Here is a 23,211-nt window from a genome sequence, read left to right on the forward strand (position 1 = left end):
GATTTTATTGATGTATTATTATTATTTATGTATTAGAAAAAAGTGTTCATTCAGTATTGTTGTAATTGTCATTATTACAAATTAAAATTAAAATAAAAAATTAATAAATAACTTCTTATTTAAATCGTCCAATTAATCGGTATCGGCTTTTTTGGTCCTCCAATAATCGGTATCGGTGTTGAAAAATCATAATCGGTCGACCTCTAATCTGAATGCTGTGTTGTGTGTGATAAATAAGATACACAACGAATATACACAATATACCATTTAATTCCACAAAATTATGCAAATTAACCTATAGACCGATAAGCACGGCCCATCAAATGTATTTTTATCAACTGGTATTTATATCAACGAATCGGCTAAAAAGCATGATATCGCAATGGGATTTTTTTTCTTCTCCCGGACAATTGGCTGGTGCCAATCAAATAATTTAAACGGCCAAAAGCCGGCCATAACCAGCTCACGGAAACCCTGAACGGGAAGCAGGATGTTTTTCAGCTGGCCTGTACTGGGATGGAGGCTCCTAAACAGATGCTGTTCAGGGGTTTATAGTCCCAATAAGGCTGGGGAGTGGCCCACTGGCCACTGTGGCAGACACTACACTAACATACACACTACACCAACACACACACACACACTACACCAACCCACACACACACACACACACACACTACACCAACACACACTACACTCGACTACACGAACACACACACACACTCTAACACACTATACCAACACACACTATACCAACACACTACACCAACACACACACACTACACTAACACACACACACTACACTAACATACACACTACACCAACACACACACACACTACACCAACACACTAACACACACACTAACACACACAAACTAGGCTAAAGCTAGACTACACATACTCAAAACACCCACATCAATAGCTAGAGTACCTGTGACTCATTAATTGTATATGACCTTATCTATCATGTGTACAAACAAACACAGAGATCATGTGCCATGTAACACAGATCAAGGCAAAAACAATGCTTAAGTTGTCTTGGATCTGATTTCCCTGACCCAATTCTAGCTAAACCATCAGGAAAAAAAACATTCAACTGTCCCTGGACCAGTACTTGGAAGCACATCCATTGTGTTCAAAGCCCAATGAGACAGACAGACCTGCTTGGCAGTGAGTCCCCAACACTCAAACATCCCTGTTAGATGACCCATGGCTCAGTAGCCCTGTTCGCTGGCACAGTAGCCCTGTTCGCTGGCACAGTAGCCCTGTTCGCTGGCACAGTAGCCCTGTTCGCTGGCACAGTAGCGGCTTTAGCACTCAGGACTACCTAGGCTTTCCAGGAAGAATAACACCAGCCTTGGAGATGGTAATGCCTGTGCTCCTGTCTGGTCTCAGTTCCGTCTGGACTAATAGGAAGCGCACTGCTCTAGCCGGTGAAGGCCAGGGTGAACATCAGTGCTTCAGTTACACAGACAAAACACGGAGTGCCAGGCCAACCATCCACACAGGCCAGGTCAGGAACGCAATGTATCAGAGCAGTGAGGGAGAGAGAAGGAATACTGCTGTGTGGAAGTACAGTGTAGCTGTATCCAGACCAGGCAGGCGTACCTACTGTAGAAACCCTCTTGCTCTATAATGTTGGGGGGCTCATGGGGGAAGTATGAGGTAGGGGAGGAGTTGCCCCTAGTTCAGATGGCTGATAGGTTACTCGTTTTGAGGGTTGAGGGGGTCAGAGCAAGAGCAAACGATACCAAGACTGAACGGGCAGTGATAACCTCTCCTCTGATTTCCACCAAGTTATTAGTGAGACTGCTAGTTTTATTTTGGCTAGCCCTCATAACCCTCTGTTTGCCTGTACTTCCAGGGCCATTAAATCCCCGTTTGCCGGATCAACTTCAGCTACCATCTCCTCGTTCTTCTAGTTAGTTAGCTGAGGAGTGGACCTGCTAACCCCACAATACAAAAAACACGCCAGGAGAGCAAACTCACAGGTACACACATGTAGCATTCCACACCCTATCCCAACCTGCCCTCCTCCGCATGGCACTGCCTTACCCTACACTTTAACAAGCTACATACAGCACACCTCACTAGGGCTGGGAATTGCCAAGGACCTCACAATACTACAGTGCCTTGCGAAAGTATTGATCAAAGCTTGGGAAATCTTTTTGTATCCAAATCCGGCTTTAAACTTCTTCACAACAGTATCTCGGACCTGCCTGGTGTGTTCCTTGTTCTTCATGATGCTCTCTGCGCTTTTAACGGACCTCTGAGACTATCACAGTGCAGGTGCATTTATACGGAGACTTGATTACACACAGGTGGATTGTATTTATCATCATTAGTCATTTAGGTCAACATTGTATCATTCAGAGATCCTCACTGAACTTCTGGAGAGAGTTTGCTGCACTGAAAGTAAAGGGGCTGAATAATTTTGCACGCCCAATTTTTCAGTTTTTGATTTGTTAAAAAAGTTTGAAATATCCAATAAATGTCGTTCCACTTCATGATTGTGTCCCACTTGTTGTTGATTCTTCACAAAAAAAATACAGTTTTATATCTTTATGTTTGAAGCCTGAAATGTGGCAAAAGGTCACAAAGTTCAAGGGGGCCGAATACTTTCGCAAGGCACTGTATATTATCACGATACTTTGGTACGATATGTATTGCGATTCTCCCGATTCTATACTGTGATTTTATTGCGATTTGATGTTCCACACATATTGCTCACTATATGTCTGCTACAGAGGGGACAAGAGAGAGCCATGAGAAAAAACTAGTTTTGATCAGTCATGGAAATAAAAATGCTGAAAACAAACTGCCACCCTATTTAAGTTCTAAAAACTAAACGAAAAATCAGATATCTTAGAACAAAAAGTTTATTATCTACACCAGGGGATTCCCAAACAGGGGTACAGTTTAGTATCTACACCAGGTATTCCCAAACAGGGGTACAGTTTATTATCTACACCAGGTATTCCCAAACAGGGGTACAGTTTATTATCTACACCAGGTATTCCCAAACAGGGGTACAGTTTATTATCTACACCAGGTATTCCCAAACAGGGGTACAGTTTATTATCTACACCAGGTATTCCCAAACAGGGGTACAGTTTATTATCTACACCAGGTATTCCCAAACAGGGGTACAGTTTAGTATCTACACCAGGGGATTCCCAAACAGGGGTACAGTTTAGTATCTACACCAGGTATTCCCAAACAGGGGTACAGTTTAGTATCTACACCAGGTATTCCCAAACAGGGGTACAGTTTAGTATCTACACCAGGTATTCCCAAACAGGGGTACAGTTTAGTATCTACACCAGGTATTCCCAAACAGGGCGGGGCTTATTTCTACAAGTTTCATCGTTTCACTGCCAAAAAGATCCGAACAACAGACAGGGACGTTGGACCATTGAAGAGGTGCAAATATGAGAACTACATTGATTTGGGGTTCACTTATATTGGGATTAGTGCCTTTCCAAATGGACTTTGGTGGTCAAGATGTGTTGGTATCTGTACTGATGGCGCAAAAGCCATGACAGGGAGACATAGTGGAGTGGTAACGCGCTTGCAAGCAGTTGCTCCCGATTCCAAGGGAATGCCTGACAGTTTGAAAGACGTTTTGGACACTACAGTGAAAATGGTTAACTTTGTTAAAGCAAGGCCCCTGAACTCTCGTGTATTTTCTGTACTATGCAATGATATGGGCAGCGACCATGTAACGCTTTTACAACATACAGAAGTGCGCTGGTTATCAAGGAGAAAAGTATTGACACGTTTTTTTGAATTGAGAGACGAGCTTAAAGTTGTCTTTACTGACCATCATTTTCACTTGTCTGACCGCTTACATGATGATGAGTTTCTCACACGACTGGTCTATCTGGGTGATGTTTTCTCTCACCTGAATGATCTGAATCTACGATTACAGGGACTCTCCGCAACTATATTCAATGTGCGGGACAAAATTGAGGCTTTGATTAAGAAGTTGGAGCTCTTCTCTGTCTGCATTAACAAGGACAACACACAGGTCTTTCCATTGTATGATTTGTTGTGTGCATATGAACTCAAGCTTACAGACAATGTCCAATGTGATATAGCGAAGCACCTGAGTGAGCTGGGTGCGCAATTACACAGGTACTTTCCCCAAACGGATGACACAAACAACTGGATTCATTATCCCTTTCATGCCCTGCCTCCAGTCCACTTACCGATATCTGAACAAGAGAGCCTCATCGAAATTGCAACAAGCGGTTCTGTAAAAATGTAATTTAATCAGGAGTCACTGCCAGATTTCTGGATTGGGCTGCGCTCAGAGTATCCTGCCTTGGCAAATCGTGCTGTTAAGACACTGATGCAACCACGTACATATGTGAGAGTGGCCCTCACTGGCATGAAAACTAAATACAGGCACAGACTGCGTGGACAATTATTTAAGACTGAGACTCTCTCCAATACAACCCAACATTGCAGACTTATGTGCATCTTTTCAAGCACAACCTTCGCATTAACCTGGGGCGGCAGGATAGCCTAGTGGTTAGAGCGTTGGACTAGTAACCGGAAGGTTGCAAGTTCATACCCCCGAGCTGACAAGGTACAAATCTGTCGTTCTGCCCCTGAACAGGCAGTTAACCCACTAGGCCGTCATTGAAAATAAGAATTTGTTCTTAACTGACTTGCCTAGTTAAATAAAGGTACAAAAAATCCACCATTTTCGATTAATAACATGGTTAAATAAAGAGCTAAATTATTGATTATTATTATATTCTTATTTGTGCCCTGATCCTATAAGAGCTCTTTGTCATTTCCCACGAGCCAGGTTGTGACAAAAACTCACACACATTCTCTTACAATGAGGGCAAAAAAACAACATTTGAGAGTGTGCTGACCCTGGTGCTATAGGGGGTACAGCTGGAAATTGAATGTTTGAAGGGGTACGATAACAAGTTTTGGAACCACTGCTCTAGAGAAGGGCCAAAATTAATTTTAGCCAAATAGGCCTGGAATATTCCCACGTTCAAGGAGCTTTCCGTTTTGATTTGGTTATTTTGCCTAAATCTTTAGGCATACCTATAGAAAAAACAACTCTGCCCAGCCTGGCAAGAGTAGCCAAAAGTGTGTTTAGCATCCCCAGTGGCTCTGCCAGTGTGGAGAGGATATTCTGCGCTGCTGACCTGCTCTCCAGGCTCCATCCCATGAGCCTGAACCCATAGACTGGCCAAACTTCTGTATCTAAAAATTATTTTGTATTTTTTTATGTATTGAAAAAGACACTAATAAGTCATTTTTAGTTTATTTTGTATTTAATTCTAAGTAAGTCACAGCCTATTTGCACAATTTATAGACTATAATGATTTACTACAACAAAATGTTTAAATGCTTTGTGTCCCTACCAGCCTATTGTGTCTCACAAATGCTTCACAATGTATTTGTATGCTATAGCCTTGAAATAATATAGATTAAAAAAAATGTTTCTTCCTTCTTAGGCTCCCTGTCTGGCTCCTGACCTATTGAGTGTTTATATGCTGTTCAATATGACATGTAGCCTATTGAGAGTGTTTATATGCTGTTAAATATGACATGTAGCCTCTTTGAAATGATGTTAGCTTCTTACAGTCACCTTTTCATGTTTATTCAAATAGTTTTTATTCAGATCATGTGGTTTGGTTTCAATACTTAAACAATTGGTAGGTCCAGGTAGTCACAGAAATTGATGGGTGTTGGTTAAATTGTGATTTTTTTTTTTTAATTAATGAAGCAAATTTGGAGAGGGAGTTTTTTTTTCCTGTAAGCGTGGAGCGTTTTTTTAGCAGAGCGGTAGGAAAGGACATCGAGCGGGATGAAGAAACATTCAAAAGTTCTTGAAATGTTCCGCATTGACTGACCTTCATGTCTTAAAGTAATGATGGACTGTCATTTTTCTTTGCTTATTTGAGCTGTTCTTGCCATAATATGGACTTGGTCTTTTACCAAATAGGGCTATCTTCTGTATACCACCCCTACCATGTCACAATACAACTGATTGGCAAAGTAACTTTTAACAAGGCACACCTGTTCATTGAAATCCAGGTGACTACCTCATGAAGCTGGTTGAGAGAATGCCAAGAGTATGCAAAGCTGTGATCTACTTTGGGTGGCTACTTTGAAGAATCTCAAATTCATGATTCTGTATGTGTTATTTCATAGTGCTGATGTAATCACTATTATTCTACAATGTAAAGACAATTGTAAAAATAAAGAGAAGCCCTTGAATGAGTAGGTGTCCAAACTTTTGACTGGTACTGTAAATGTCACTAGGCAACAGGATAGATAATAAACAGTAACAGCAGTGTATGTGATGACTCAAAAAGGGTCAAAGCAGATGGTTAACTATTTAACTAACAGCTACCCGGACTAACTACTTATCAGTCTTATGGCTTGGGGATAGAAACTGTTGCAACGGTACCGCAGACCGTGTGGTAGCAGAGAAAAGTCTATGATCTTGGGTGGCTGGAGTCTAAAGACAATTTTTAGAGCCTTCCTCCGACACCACCTTGGATGGCAGGGAGCTCGGCACCAGTGACTTACTGGGCTGTACGCACTAACTACCCTCTGTGGCGCCTTGCATTCGGATGCCAAGCAGTTGCCATACCAAGCGGTGAAGCAGTCAGTCAAGATGCTCTTAATGGTGCAGCTGTAGAACTTTTTGAGAATCCGAGGGCCCATGCCAAATCTTTTCAGCCTCCTGAGGGGGAAGAGGCGTTGTCGCGCCCTCTTCACAACTGTGTTGATGACTGTCCTGTCATTATTGAAAGAGATCATGATACCTCACATCTCAAAATAGGGCTACTTAATGTTAGATCCCTTACTTCAAAGGCAATTATAGTCAATGAACTAATCACTGATCATAATCTTGATGTGATTGGCCTGACTGAAACATGGCTTAAGCCTGATGAATTTACTGTGTTAAATGAGGCCTCACCTCCTGGCTACACTAGTGACCATATCCCCCGTGCATCCCGCAAAGGCGGAGGTGTTGCTAACATTTACGATAGCAAATTTCAATTTACAAAAAAAAAAAAAAAATGACGTTTTCGTCTTTTGAGCTTCTAGTCATGAAATCTATGCAGCCTACTCAATCACTTTTTATAGCTACTGTTTACAGGCCTCCTGGGCCATATACAGCGTTCCTCACTGAGTTACCTGAATTCCTATCGGACCTTGTAGTCATAGCGGATAATATTCTAATCTTTGGTGACTTTAATATTCACATGGAAAAGTCCACAGACCCACTCCAAAAGGCTTTCGGAGCCATCATCGACTCAGTGGGTTTTGTCCAACATGTCTCTGGACCCACTCACTGTCACAGTCATACGCTGGACCTAGTTTTGTCCCATGGAATAAATGTTGTGGATCTTAATGTTTTTCCTCATAATCCTGGACTATCGGACCACCATTTTATTACGTTTGCAATTGCAACAAATAATCTGCTCAGACCCCAACCAAGGATCATCAAAAGTCGTGCTATAAATTCACAGACAACACAAAGATTCCTTGATGTCCTTCCAGATTCCCTCTGTCTACCCAAGGACGCCAGAGGACAAAAATCAGTTAACCACCTAACTGAGGAACTCAACTTAACCTTGCGCAATACCCTAGATGCAGTTGCACCCCTAAAAACTAAAAACATTTCTCATAAGAAACTAGCTCCCTGGTACACAGAAAATACCCGAGCTCTGAAGCAAGCTTCCAGAAAATTGGAACGGAAATGGCGACACACCAAACTGGAAGTCTTCCGACTAGCTTGGAAAGACAGTACTGTGCAGTACCGAAGAGCCCTTACTGCTGCTCGATCATCCTATTTTTCTAACTTAATTGAGGAAAATAAGAACAATCCGAAATTCCTTTTTGATACTGTCGCAAAGCTAACTAAAAAGCAGCATTCCCCAAGAGAGGATGACTTTCACTTTAGCAGTGATAAATTCATGAACTTCTTTGAGGAAAAGATTATGATTATTAGAAAGCAAATTACGGACTCTTCCTTAAATCTGCGTATTCCTTCAAAGCTCAGTTGTCCTGAGTCTGCACAACTCTGCCAGGACCTAGGATCAAGAGAGACACTCAAGTGTTTTAGTACTATATCTCTTGACACAATGATGAAAATAATCATGGCCTCTAAACCTTCAAGCTGCATACTGGACCCTATTCCAACTAAACTACTGAAAGAGCTGCTTCCTGTGCTTGGCCCTCCTATGTTGAACATAATAAACGGCTCTCTATCCACCGGATGTGTACCAAACTCACTAAAAGTGGCAGTAATAAAGCCTCTCTTGAAAAAGCCAAACCTTGACCCAGAAAATATAAAAAACTATCGGCCTATATCGAATCTTCCATTCCTCTCAAAAATTTTAGAAAAGGCTGTTGCGCAACAACTCACTGCCTTCCTGAAGACAAACAATGTATACGAAATGCTTCAGTCTGGTTTTAGACCCCATCATAGCACTGAGACGGCACTTGTGAAGGTGGTAAATTACATTTTAATGGCATCGGACCGAGGCTCTGCATCTGTCCTCGTGCTCCTAGACCTTAGTGCTGCTTTTGATACCATCGATCACCACATTCTTTTGGAGAGATTGGAAACCCAAATTGGTCTACACGGACAAGTTCTGGCCTGGTTTAGATCTTATCTGTCGGAAAGATATCAGTTTGTCTCTATGAATGGTCTGTCCTCTGACAAATCAACTGTAAATTTCGGTGTTCCTCAAGGTTCCGTTTTAGGACCACTATTGTTTTCACTATATATTTTACCTCTTGGGGATGTTATTCGAAAACATAATGTTAACTTTCACTGCTATGCGGATGACACACAGCTGTACATTTCAATTAAACATGGTGAAGCCCCAAAATTGCCCTTGCTAGAAGAATGTGTTTCAGACATAAGGAAGTGGATGGCTGCAAACTTTCTACTTTTAAACTCGGACAAAACAGAGATGCTTGTTCTAGGTCCCAAGAAACAAAGAGATCTTCTGTTGAATCTGACAATTAATCTTAATGGTTGTACAGTCGTCTCAAATAAAACTGTGAAGGACCTCGGCGTTACTCTGGACCCTGATCTCTCTTTTGAAGAACATATCAAGACCATTTCAAGGACAGCTTTTTTCCATCTACGTAACATTGCAAAAATCAGGAACTTTCTGTCCAAAAAATATGCAGAAAAATTAATCCATGCTTTTGTCACTTCCAGGTTAGACTACTGCAATGCTCTACTCTCCGGCTACCCGGATAAAGCACTAAATAAACTTCAGTTAGTGCTAAATACGGCTGCTAGAATCCTGACTAGAACCAAAAAATTTGATCATATTACTCCAGTGCTAGCCTCTCTACACTGGCTTCCTGTCAAAGCAAGGGCTGATTTCAAGGTTTTACTGCTAACCTACAAAGCATTACATGGGCTTGCTCCTATCTATCTCTGTGATTTGGTCCTGCCGTACATACCTACACGTACGCTACGGTCACAAGACGCAGGCCTCCTAATTGTCCCTAGAATTTTTAAGCAAACAGCTGGAGGCAGGGCTTTCTCCTATAGAGCTCCATTTTTATGGAACGGTCTGCCTACCCATGTCAGAGACGCAAACTCGGTCTCAACCTTTAAGTCTCTACTGAAGACTCATCTCTTCAGTGGGTCATATGATTGAGTGTAGTCTGGCCCAGGAGTGGGAGGGTGAACGGAAAGGCTCTGGAGCAACGAACCACCCTTGCTGTCTCTGCCTGGCCGGTTCCCCTCTTTCCACTGGGATTCTCTGCCTCTAACCCTATTACAGGGGCTGAGTCACTGGCTTTACTGGGGCTCTCTCATGCCGTCCCTGGAGGGGGTGCGTCACCTGAGTGGGTTGAGTCACTGATGTGGTCATCCTGTCTGGGTTGGCGCCCCCCCCTTGGGTTGTGCCGTGGCGGAGGTCTTTGTGGGCTATACTCAGCCTTGTCTCAGGATGGTATGTTGGTGGTTGAAGATATCCCTCTAGTGGTGTGGGGGCTGTGCTTTGGCAAAGTGGGTGGGGTTATATCCTTCCTGTTTGGCCCTGTCCGGGGGTGTCCTCGGAGTGGGCCACAGTGTCTCCTGACCCCTCCTGTCTCAGCCTCCAGTATTTATGCTGCAGTAGTTTATGTGTCGGGGGGCTAGGGTCAGTTTGTTATATCTGGAGTACTTCTCCTGTCCTATTCGGTGTCCTGTGTGAATCTAAGTGTGCGTTCTCTAATTCTCTCCTTCTCTCTTTCTCTCTCTCGGAGGACCTGAGCCCTAGGACCATGCCCCAGGACTACCTGACATGATGACTCCTTGCTGTCCCCAGTCCACCTGGCTGTGCTGCTGCTCCAGTTTCAACTGTTCTGCCTTATTATTATTCAACCATGCTGATCATTTATGAACATTTGAACATCTTGGCCATGTTCTGTTATAATCTCCACCCGGCACAGCCAGAAGAGGACTGGCCATCCCACATATGCTCTCTCTAATTCTCTCTTTCTTTCTCTCTCTCGGAGGACCTGAGCCCTAGGACCATGCACCAGGAATACCTGACATGATGACTCTTTGCTGTCCCCAGTCCACCTGACTGTGCTGCTGCTCCAGTTTCAACTATTCTGCCTTATTATTATTCGACCATGCTGGTCATTTATGAACATTTGAACATCTTGACCATGTTTTGTTATAATCTCCACCCGGCACAGCCAGAAGAGGACTGGCCACCCCACATAGCCTGGTTCCTCTCTAGGTTTCTTCCTAGGTTTTGGCCTTTCTAGGGAGTTTTTCCTAGCCACCGTGCTTCTTCACCTGCATTGCTTGCTGTTTGGGGTTTTAGGCTGGGTTTCTGTACAGCACTTTGAGATATCAGCTGATGTACGAAGGGCTATATAAAATAAATTTGATTGATTGATTGTTGATATGTGTGGACCATGACAATTCCTTACTTATGTGGACACCGAGGAACTTGAAGCTCTCGACCCCCTCCACTACAGCCAATGTGGATGAGGGCGTGCTCGGCCCTCCCATCCATGTAGTGCACGATCAGCTCCTTTGTCTTGCTGACATTGAGGGAGAATTGCAGTTTCATCAAAGACAAGAGTATGGGGTATGGGGTGGGGTTGGGTAGGGTTGTTGCGGTGACCGTATTACCGCCAAACCCGCGGTCATGAGTGATGAAAGCAGACAAATTCCACATTACCTTTCTAGTCACGGTAATTAGGTTTCTCCAAGCTCTGATGCTGCTGCTGGTCATTAGTAGCCAACCAAACCTGCTAACTGCCTGGTACTCAGCACTCTATTGTCCCTCCAAATCACTCTGACATCAATGCAAATGTGTTCAAAAATCTAATCAAAATCCTCCATGAGAGCCCATGAGCTCATGTTGAGCAACATTTCTATAGGCTATGCAATTGAATCATAGTCACACACCTCATGTAGCATAGCCCATAGGCCTATATGTTTTGATAAGGTTTGTATCACAACTAATGTGGCCAAATGACGTCTTAAAATTAAGCACATTAATCTGCTTTACAAGGGGTGTAGAGCCTAACTGGCATTTATAAGCAGCGTGTGAGCCTCAGGGAAGTTTGGGGAAGATCATTTTAACCATAAAAATGCACCTTTATAATAAAAGCATTACATACATAATCACATTTATGGTCACTTTGATAATGGTGTTTTCCCGGATAATGGAACATTCGCGCTTATACTACCATGTGCGCATTGCTACGCTTATAATATATAGAAATAAACTATTAGGCTATCAACATTTTAAGCTAAACGTTCCGATCTGTTCCGTCAGCCATATTGCGTAAAAACGTTTTTGAGATGCTAGTGGTTTATAATAATTTGGGATCTATTGCATCCCATTACCATCCCAGGCTATGTTTGGTATTTTTATTTCTCGCACAGAATAGGTCGACTTTTGTACTATGGGGGATAGTAGATTGACATAGGCTAGTGCTTTTGCTATTCGTTAGGCCTACTCATCTTGTTGGCTGACAAAAAGTAAATGTGGACAGTTCCAATATCTTTAATATGCAATTCGGAATTGGATAAGGACGCACACAGTTGAGTCCCCGATGTGTCCGTCTTCATTTGTAGCCTGTCAGAAAGACCCGATCATGTGACGGAGAACCATGTGAGTGAGAGGAGATTCGGATTGCTTTTCTACAGACAATGGAATTCTCCGGTTGGAACATTATTGAACATTTATGATAAAAACATCCTAAAGATTGATTCTATACTTAGTTTGACAAGTTTCTACGGGCTGTAATATAACTTTTTTAACTTTCCGTCCAACGTTCAGCTGGACCTGAACGCACATTTGGATTTGTTTACCAAACGCGCTAACAAAAGAAGCTATTTGGACATAAATTATGGACATTATCGAACAAATCAAACATTTATCATGGAACTGGGATTCCTGGGAGTGCATTCTGATGAAGATCAAAGGTAAGTGAATATTTATAATGCTATTTCTGACTAACGTTGACTACACAATAACTTAGATTATTTCATGGTTTGCTTTTTCCGTAAAGTTTTTTTAAAATCTGACACAGCGGTTGCATTAAGGAGAAGGATATCTCTAATTCCATGTATAACACTTGTATTTTCATCAACATTTATAATGAGTATTTCTGTATATTGATGTGGCTCTCTGCACAATCACTGCATGTTTTAGAACTACTGAACGTACTGCGCCAATGTAAAATGTGATTTCTTTATATAAATATGCACTTTAGCGAACAAAACACACATGTATTGTGTAACATGAAGTCCTATGAGTGTCATCTGATGAAGATCATCAAAGGTTAGTGATTCATTTTATCTATATTTGTGCTTTTTGTGACTCCTCTCTTTGGCTGGAAAAATGGCTGGGTTTTTCTGTGAGTTGGTGGTGACCGAACAATCGTTTGTGGTGCTTTCGCTGTAAAGCATTTTTTAAATCAGACACTGTGGCTGGATTAACGAGAATGTTATCTTTAAAATGGTGTAAAATACTTGTATGCTTGAGGAATTTTAATTTAGATTTCTTTGTTGCACTTTCACTGGCTGTTGGCGGGGTGGGACGCTACCGTCCCACATATCCCAGAGAGGTTTTAAGGAACTTTTTTCAAAATCATCATCAGTCTAATTATGCAGCCTTACAATGTATTAAAAATCCAAACATATAGCCCAACGTTTGTAGAACTAAAGTTACATTAATAACTTAAGCATATAGTAGTACCTATTTATTTGTTAACCGCTCAACACAGAATAGTATGCCCACTCCGTCAAATCATTGAGAAAATATTTATATTTTATTCTGCTTCGTAAAATTGTATTCTTCATATTATAAAATAAAGAAATTCCACAGAATTATAAGCAAATCTTGTCTGCTAAATGAATGAGTGTAGCCCACAGCCATTTGGCATAGCCACATCAGGACCTAACAGAAGAACAACTCAGGGGATGCTATTCTGTTCTTCTGAAATAAGACTACCTTTCCTTCACATCATGCTTCAGTAGACCTGTCTAACATAAATAATGGATTTATTGTGAAGGTGTAGGCTATATTACACGGATTCATTAGACTTTTTAAAAATGGCTTGTAGGCTGTGTGTGGAAGCCAGGAGATACTAAATGTGTTTATGTTAGTTAATTAAAGGTCAATTACCGTGAGACCGACAGTTATTTGCTTGACCGCCACAGCCCTAGGCTGGGGTGTACTTTTATTTAGTTTTTCTTTCCATCACATTTATCTGGAGAAGAAAAACATCTGAGAAAGGCAAGAGCTGACAGTACCTGTCAGAGAGGGACTTGTTCTAATGCACTGATCCCTGTATGATGAAAATGGATGCCAGCCTCTCCTTGCCAACACTTGCCTGTCTTCTGTGACAGATGGCAGCCATCTAACTCATAATTCTGCATAATGAGGTAGTAATAATAATTATTCTTCGCCCCTTGCAGCTGCACCCCCTCTCTCATCTCACTCCCAGGACCCCTTTATGGGGACATTAACCCCTGGTTCTGGATTAATCACCCCCAGTCTGTTTGCCTGGGCAGCCTGGCAGCACTGGGACCTGCAGCTGGGGGCCCGCCATGGCTATTCCAGAGCAATAGCTCCTCAGTGGCAGTCAGTCAGTCAGTTACTCATCCATGACTCATGGAAGGGGAGGGGGGGGGGGGGGGGCTACCAGTTAAACAGGCCTGGTAGAGCCTATGTCATATCTGGCCTTGGTCTGCTAGACCAGCGTCAGAGAGAAAAGAGAGAAGCTACTGCTGTTGGTTTATGGATAACCTAAGAGATCTCTAATGACCAGGAGAGCAGAGCAGGGAGGAGCCTCAGGCTACAGTCAGTCAGTCAGAGACATCATGATGCCCTGACCTATACCAGAGTAACAGAGACCTGAGGAAAGGAAGATGGCTCTAAAGTACAGGAGGGAGTGTTACCCACTCACTGCAAAAACAAAAGGCAGATATAGGCCATGAAGCATAGCATAGGACTAGCAAAATACAATAATAGAATATGTTGGCACTGAGGACCTAACAGTTGATGCCCCTTGGTTAAAATAGCTGGAGCTGTGATCAAATTGAAATGGATCAATTGTGTTAAACCATAAAGGGAAGATAATAGACAACATCAACGGATGTATTGTGAAATTCAAAACAAAACATTAAAAGGTCATTGACTTGAACTTGTTTTTAACAACAGTTGCAAACTCAACGGTATGGAGCAATAACAAGCCGCTATTGGTACTGTGCTGCTGAGTTGGAGCAAAGCACTTTGAGAAAAACATTTCACTGTTTTCTTCTTCACCTGTATCCAACTCAACTCAAAATCTGGAATAATTTAAAAGATTTATCAGTAAAAGTTTCCACTCCGTGTGAAGTATGGCCATTCTATACAATAAGGGCAAGCTACTAGAGGTCGACCGATTAATCGGAATGGCCGATTAATTAGGGCCGATTTCAAGTTTTCATAACAATCAGAAATCTGTATTTTTGGGCGCCGATTTTGTTTTAATATATATATATATATATATATATATATACACATACACACCTTTATTTAACTAGGCAAGTTAGTTAAGAACACATTCTTATTATATATATATATATATATAATAAGAATGTGTTCTTAACTAACTTGCCTAGTTAAATAAAGGTGTGTATATATATATATATATATATATATATATATATATATATATATATATATATATAATAAGAATGTGTTCTTAACTATATATATATATATATATATATATATACACACACCTTTATTTAACTAGGCAAGTTAGTTAAGAACACATTCTTATTTTCAATGACTGCCTAGGAACGGTGGGTTAACTGCCTTGTTCAGGGGCAGAAGGACAGATTTTCACCTTGTCAGCTCGGGGGATACAATCTTGCAACCTTACAGGTAACTAGTCCAATGCTCAAACGACCTGCCTCTCGTTGCACTCCACGAGGAGACTGACTGTTACGCGAATGCAATAGAAGCCAAGGTAAGTTGCTAGCTAGCATTAAACTTCTTATAAAAAACAATCAATCAATCATAATCACTAGTTAGTTATAACTACACATGAACCCTTCAGTCGGTGAATAAGGGGCATGCATGGCCCATTACAGCATAGATTACTACAATCAGATAGAGACTGATTTGTTCTGTATGAAAACATCCAGTGCTTGGCTAATCTCCCTGTAGCTTCATATTATCTAACCAATCCCAAAGCCTCTTTGCTGAACGAGTCGTCAAATTAGGTAATGTTGATCAAACAATGTTTTTAAAGCTACATAACTATGAAAATCCGATTTGGATAAAAAAAAAAACAGTTTATATAACATTGTTTGCTGCCAGTGTACATCCCAGCCATCTGTCCTGGCTGTGTGTTGGGGCCAACGGAATCCTGTCTTAGCTCTTGAAGGTAGTCTAATACCATTTCACAGAGAAAATGGACATGGATCTACAATTAACAAAAATATAAACGCAACATGTAACATGTTGATTCCATGATCTGAAATAAAAGATCCCTGAAACTTTCCATATGCACAAAAGGCTTATTTCTCTTAAATGTTTAGCACAAATTTGTTTACATCCCTGTTAGTGAGAATATCTCCAATGCCAAGATAATCCATCCACCTGACGGGTGTGGCATATAAAAATCTGATTGAACAGCATGATCATTACACAGGTGCACCTTGTGCGGGGGACAATAAAAGACCACTAAAATGTGCCGTTTTGTCACACAACACAATGTCACAGACATCTCAAGTTGAGGGAGCATGCAATTGGCATGCTGACTGCGGGAATGTCCAACAGAGCTGTTGCCAGAGAATTTAATGTTCATTTCTCTACCATAAGCCGCCTCCAACGTCTTTTTAGATAATTTGGCAATACGTCCAACCGGCATCACAACAATACCAGCCCAGGACCTCCACATCCGGCTTCTTCACCTGTGTGATTGTCTGAGGCCAGCCACTCGGAAAGCTGATGAAACATTTTTGTCTGCAATAAATCCCATTTGTGGGGAAAAACTCATTCCGATTGGCTGGGACTGGCTCCCCAGTGGGTGGGCGTATATGAACTGTAACTCAGTGAAATCATTTAAATTGTTGCATGTATATATTTGAAAAAGAAAAGGAGAGCTGCACACTCAGATGAAATAATTGAATAACCAACTTTAACAGACAAGCTGTCTTCATCAGGGTATAATGACAAACACTGCGGGTCACTAGTTTATATAGTCAAAGGGCTCCCGAGTGGCACAGCGATCTAAGGCACTGTATCTCAGTGCTAGAGGCATCACTACAGGCGCTGGTTGGATTCCAGGCTGTATCACAACTGGCCGTGATTGGGTGTCCCATAGGGCAGCGCACAATTGGCCCAGCATCGTCCAGGTTAGGCCGTCGTTGTAAATAGGAATTTGTTCTTAACTGACTTGCCTTGTTAAATACATAAAAATGTAAGGGACACAGTATAAAAAGCCCGGTCCACCACCTATGCCTTGAAACACCATTCAGACATACTCAATACAGGATTGTGTTTGTTTACAGCCACATACACAATTATCAAACCTTTATTTCAACAAGGAACACAGACTGAGACCAATGCAATGAAGAGACAACTAAAGTTATTTTGCTTCCGCAGCTCTGACCTGCTTATCATGAGACTCTGTCTTCTAAGGCTAGGCTATATGTTCTCAGGGCATTGAGACATTTAGAGCACTGAAGAGCCTGTGTGAAAAAGCCCCTTGGCATATCTCCCCTCCTTTCACCATATAAGAAAAACAAATGTACAACACCGCAATGTGCAGCATTCATAATCCCTGCAGATTTCAGTCATTTCAGTCATCAATATGGGCTAATTCGCTTTGCAAAAAAAAAAAAATCAGCCTCTGTTTCTGTTCTTACTGTCACACTGAAGCAGGAGTAATTTACGGTTGTTAATTACCCGAAGACATTACCCTAGTTCAGGTGTCCAAAAGTTACTGCTCTACTACTGTTCCAACACACACTCCTTGAGACCCAGGCCCAGATCAACCAGAGGCCCAGATCAACCAGAGGCCCAGATCAACCAGAGGCCCAGATCAACCAGAGGCCCAGATCAACCAGAGAAAATGAGGCCCATTCATGGCTCATTGTGTCAATTTGAAAACACAAGATCAAACACCACAGTAGGAGTAAGCAATGCTGTCTTGTAACACTGGTGCAATAGATCATCTGGATCACAGTGAAGCGCTACTGTGATACAGTTGTTTTACTGGGCCGTGCCGTGCTGTGTTTTTTACTGCTTAAATATACCATGTCAATAAGGCCAGTAAACCTGGGCTGGACCAAAGGAGTTCAACAGCAGAACACTGAACCCACTGCACAATATGGAGACAATAAACCGCAGCCCTTCATTAAACAGTAACTAGGAAGAAGGACAAGGGTGGTAATACAGTCACACAAATCCCAAGGTAAGGTTGGATTTAGTTAATCCTTTGTTTGAAGAGGATGTGTGTCTGCCAACTGTGTCAGGGCCAGAGACCTCAGACCACCTTAGAAGTGTCACCTGACAGTGACATCATTATAACCCACAGTTCTGGACATCAAAGTGTCAAAGACTGACTGCAGAGGGAAAGGTTCCTGTGTGCACTGAATGTGTATACTACTGTGTGAACAGCACACCCATTTGCTTCCAACCAAAACTACATAAAACTGCCAGCAATGAGCACATAAACATTTATGTCTAGCATTCCACAATATCATAAAGCAACTCCCCCAGTTGAGATCAAACTGCCTCCCTCCCAACACACTAATCTGGTTAGAAAATACTCCAGATTTTTCTCATAGGTGCTTATAAATGAGGACACAGTGCAAAGCTTCGCTCTCCAAAATGCTGCTGAAAGCAAAACCATTTGTGAAAAGAAATGTGGAGCATCAGAGCAGATGACCTTTTATGACATCAATATCACCAGAGAGTGGGTGGAGCAATATATTACACCACCTATCACTCAATCAATGCCAACTTTCTAGTTACGAGAACATACTTCAACAGCAATAAACTACTGCAGGTCTTTATGTTCCAGAGGGCCAATTTTATATGAGGGTTTATTGATTATGAAATATGAGTGAGACATCAAATATTGAGAGTCAGTTGTTGTTGAGCAGCACTGAAATCAACATTACTGGGAATGCTGATCCTGACCGTGTGCATTATTTTTCTGAACGCCAACGATGTTCTAGCCGTAATATTTGAAATTCAAATCCTATCCCATTTACCCTAAAGGCCAAACACTGTGGTGCTCCCTACCAGATAATTCTCCCAAAAACAACTGGCATGTTAGCTCCCCTCCTCCTCTAGTCATATCATCTTGCAGAGAGCGTACATACAGTACTGACATGAATAACGGGAGTGCTTGGGAAAGCATCTTAGGAGTACTGATCTAATTACCCAGTCTATTCATTATGATCTGAAAATGCAAAACAGATGAGAGGCTTTATGAATACTGGCCCTGATCTGGTTAGTGGTTATGGTATGGTGCTGCTCCCTGGGGCAGTGAACTAGCAGAGCAGATGAAATGACACCACCTGCTCCCTCAGTGGGACTAAAACATGCCTCAACAACATAATCCCAAATCAAGTGCTCCTTGACCTCTGCCCTTCTTATCAACCCTGTGCTGTGTGTGTGCACTCTCTTTCACTCCATTCTGAAATGTCTCAGATTAAGTCAGTGTTTAGATAGATTGAAAGTAGGATGAGTGAGGTCATGCAGTGCAGCAGGTGACCTGACTTGACGCAGGTTGGACAGATGAGGAAGTATACAGTATTACATATAATTCCTAAGAGATTCGTGCAAGGACCAATCAGCAACCAATGAATAGGCATTGCGAAAACAAATCAGAAAATAGCATGTCAATCAATCAGTTTGACGTGTATTCAGTACAATCAACCACCGACTAAGTAATACCCAGTAAAATCACAGTTCTTGATTTCTGCATCTATAAAAGATAGAGACCTAGCTGGGTTACATTCGTGGGACCCAAACCTGTCTTTTAGCTAGGGTTACTGTATTGTAGCTAGCAGGTCTAGGCTACTGAAGAACACTCATGTCATGACAACTCACCACATCTTTCGCCCCTGTCCCGCTTCCGTGCTGGTCCGGAATTGGTTTTTTGTTTTTATTTTCGGTTCTCTTCATTTTCTCACGTGGAAAAAAATATGACAAAAATAAATGTGTTTCACAGATATCTGACTCTGCTTAGCTAATTTATGCTAGGCTAGCCAGCTAACTGTATTGACGTCTTCCTCGCATTTCCTTTGGAAACTTGAAGTTCATATCTGCTGCTGTTGCTGTGATGTGTTCAGCAAGTCCAACTGGTGTCAAATCCGACCGTAGAAATACATCCCCGTTCAAATTAACTTGTTGGCACAAACAGACTAAATGATCCTCGGCAACTGAAGTAATGTCACAACTATGTTGACAGGTTGTCAGTCGCTTGGTTGCTGTAGTTACAAGCTAGCTAGCTCTCTAGTTAACGTGGTTGTCTTTTTCCTGGCTACCGCATTTTACGCGCCACCTTTATGTAGCTTACAGGCTAGCTAGCTAGCTGAGAAAACCTAACTAGCAAGGGTATCGAGCGAACAAAAATGAAAGGCGAGCTCGTACAATTACCAGTACACCAAAAACGATATTAAATGTGTCCAAACTCCACGCACCCCGGTGACTTCGCTATCAGACAGACCTGGATGGATGGTTAGCTAGACTCGAGCTAAGCCAGCTTCGTAGCTAGCTAACGTTACCTGCAAAAGACACCTTGTCATTGTAACACTAAGCATTTTTTCTTGACAAGGTGACGTAGCAGAAATGTTCGAAGTTTCTTCCATCCAGCTTTTAATGGAAAGTCAATTGTATTATTATTCACGAATGTCTCTCGATCGGTTGTCCTCGCCCTCTCTTTCAAATTGTCAGTCTTCTTCCATCGTCACCGGTGTGAGCTGTTGATTTGGTGATCTGTGACTGTGTGCAGACTGTGCAGTCACGATTCGCTTCCTGAATCTCCTCTCACGTTTCAACTGCAGTGCCTCCTGCTCCGATACCACTGATCTAGGTTCAGCATGTCTTCAAGTTGCCAAAATTCAATACATTCGAAAGTAATTTAAATCTGACCTGTAATCAGATTTCCATATGTAAACTAGACAAGGTGCACGCACTGAATATAAACATGCAGCGCATGGCATGAGACTCGTGTAGATGAGCGAAGGTGTCTGGTGTCTGCTGCCATCTCGTGGTTAAAATGGGTAAATGTTCTAACTTGAGCACTTCAAATGACTGTGTGTAGAAAAAAAAACGTGGAGATATGTTTTCAACATGTATAGAAATCTTCCAAGAACAAACATAATTAATCTTTTAGTCCCGTTTTATTGAAAAGCTTCTCCCTAAAACAACAAGGGCTTGTAAAGTAAGCATTTCACGGAATTCAACAAATAAAACTGGATTTGATATATAACACATGCATAAAAAATAAATGAAGCCCCTGACCTTGACACCAGACCCCCCTCTTCCTGACACAAAAGAAAGCTGTTTTAATGTACACCCCTGCCATTATGTACATACAGTAAGATGTACTATCTTATACAGATACAGCTTTGCATATCTCAGTGTAAGAAACCAAGTTTTCACATATCCTGCTGATGATTGTCACAGATTTTGTTAATAGAAAATAACATCTATGGTTACTACAACAGAAAGAAAAAAAAGTTGAATCAAAATAATATTGACTTTTTTTTTTTTTGTCTTAGAAGGGTTTAAATGTTAGCCCAAATTAAAACAACTTTACAAATTTGGATTAAAAAACATTGTGTGGTCCATTAGCCTCGGAGGCAATTCTGTTAAAATCAAAAATGTAACATTTACAACTTATTTTGGACAAAGCACCAAATGCTCATGTCACTTTCTTAAATAGGTCATTGGAATACATCAGCAGGTTGAATGTATTGCAGCTGGCAGCAGTATGCCGCCTGCTTTAAGGACTTAGGTCGAGAGACTAGATTTAAAGCTGGGAACAATCTTCACATCTTTAGTATGGTTACAGGTTCTAGCAGTTCAGCAGGAAGACAGTTCTAGGGTCAACCCATCCATAGGATCTTTAAAATCTGAATAGTGTTTACATCTTGTGACATCAGTAACAGACCATTTCAATGGCAGAATAAGTATCGTACGAAACAAACAAGGTATCTAACATCTATAAATATGGCTTTTTTTTCCCTCAAACAACATGCAACTACTTTACACATACACACACTTACAAACTTGCCTTGTTAGAAGCGAAAAGGAAGCACTTTAGTCTTGTTTGGCTTTTTAAAAGCCTCTATTCCTGGCTTGTTCAAGGTTGATTGTCATAGGATCCTTGAAGAGGTTTCATATAGAGCTCAAAACATAATATATGTCTCAGGTAAAATAGGGGAAACACTTCAGTTGAGGTACCTTCGTAACACCTACATAAGCTATACATAACACCTGACATAAGACAGTCGTCAACATTCATTAACCACTGTTCTGCTTGGCATACAACAGCATCACAGAGAGCACCTGGCTGAACCCCTACTGACTATCAGACAGTCTCCCCTCAACTAAAGTGTTCTCCCTATTTAACCAGAAACCTGAGATTATGTCCCATGTTTCAACAGGAAGTATCCTTTCTCCCAGTATTAGGAGGAACTTGGAGCTGGTGCATCACAAAGAAGCTGCCTGTAGGGAACGCGGTACGTCAGACCCTGGGTATTAGGCCACAGGACCGTAGGGGTCCTGGGTGATGTAGCCTGTATGTGGGGTTTCACGATACCCCAACCAGCAGACTGGGTGAGCTCACAGAAGCCTCTTGGGTTTTCACCTGGGAGGAAGGAAGAGGCAAAAGAGGATGGACGGGTCAGCATTCTTACAGGAAATGTACAGAACCAGTCAACAGTTTGGACACACCTACTCATTCATGGGTTTATCTTTATTTGGACTATTTTCTACATTGTAAAAAAGTTCTAAACAAATCAAAATATATTTTATATTTGAGATTCTTCAAAGTAGCCACCCTTTGCCTTGATGACAGCTTTGCACACTCTTGGCATTCTCTCAACAAGCGTCATGAGGTAGTCACCTGGAATGCATTTCAATTAACAGGTGTGCATTGTTGAAAGTAAATTTGAGGAATTTCTTTCCTTCTTAATGCGTTTGAGCCAATCAGTTGTATTGTGAAAAGGTAGAGGTGGTATACAGAAGATAGCCCTATTTGGTAAAATACAGAGTCCATATTATGGCAAGAACAGCTCAAATAAAGCAAAGAGAAACGACAGTTCATCATTCATTTAAGGCATGAAAGTCAGTCAATCCGGAATATTTCAAGAACTTTTAAAGTTTACAAAAACCATCAAGCGCTATGATGAAACTGGCTCTCATGAGGACCACCACAGGAAAGGTAGACCCAGATTTTCCTCTGCTGCACAGGATAAGTTCATTAGTCTCACCAGCCTCAGAAATTGCAGCCAAATAAATGCTTCAGTGTTCAAGTAACAGACACATCTCAACATCAACAGCCCTTCATTGTCAAATTGCTGCAAAGAAACCACTACTAAAGGACACCAATAAGAAGAAGAGACTTGCTTGGGCCAAGAAACACGAACAATGGACATTAGACTGGTGGAAATCTGTTCTTTGGTCTGATGAGTCCAAATTTGAGATTTTTGGCTCCAAC

At 41.6% G+C, this 23,211-nt stretch overlaps 2 protein-coding genes across 18 annotated transcripts in view; both read right to left on the reverse strand.

Annotated features, from left to right (window-relative positions):
• Positions 1-20,695, reverse strand: part of mast2 (microtubule associated serine/threonine kinase 2) — a 314,266-nt gene extending 293,571 nt beyond the window's left edge. For 5 of the 8 annotated variants that reach the window (XR_005051887.1, XM_036978703.1, XM_036978700.1 and 2 more), the window contains exon 1: positions 19,593-20,694. Coding sequence is in view for 7 of the 8 variants with exons in the window: in XM_036978703.1 (XP_036834598.1) it covers positions 19,593-19,667 (75 nt within the window). In the remaining variant the exon portion in view is untranslated. Of the gene's footprint in view, positions 1-19,592 lie in introns of all 8 variants that reach the window. The other 3 variants (XM_036978708.1, XM_036978699.1, XM_036978701.1) reach the window with 2 other exon arrangements.
• A 173-nt stretch (positions 20,696-20,868) lies between these two features.
• The window catches only part of pde4dip (phosphodiesterase 4D interacting protein), a 142,481-nt gene continuing 140,138 nt past the window's right edge, over positions 20,869-23,211 (reverse strand). For all 10 annotated transcript variants that reach the window (XM_036978715.1, XM_036978716.1, XM_036978718.1 and 7 more), the window contains one exon: positions 20,869-22,359. In XM_036978715.1, the coding sequence (XP_036834610.1) occupies positions 22,178-22,359 (182 nt within the window). In that variant the 3' untranslated portion in view covers positions 20,869-22,177. The remainder of the gene's footprint in view (positions 22,360-23,211) is intronic.

Source organism: Oncorhynchus mykiss, chromosome 5, assembly GCF_013265735.2.
Source record: "Oncorhynchus mykiss isolate Arlee chromosome 5, USDA_OmykA_1.1, whole genome shotgun sequence".
Lineage (NCBI taxonomy): Eukaryota > Metazoa > Chordata > Actinopteri > Salmoniformes > Salmonidae > Oncorhynchus > Oncorhynchus mykiss.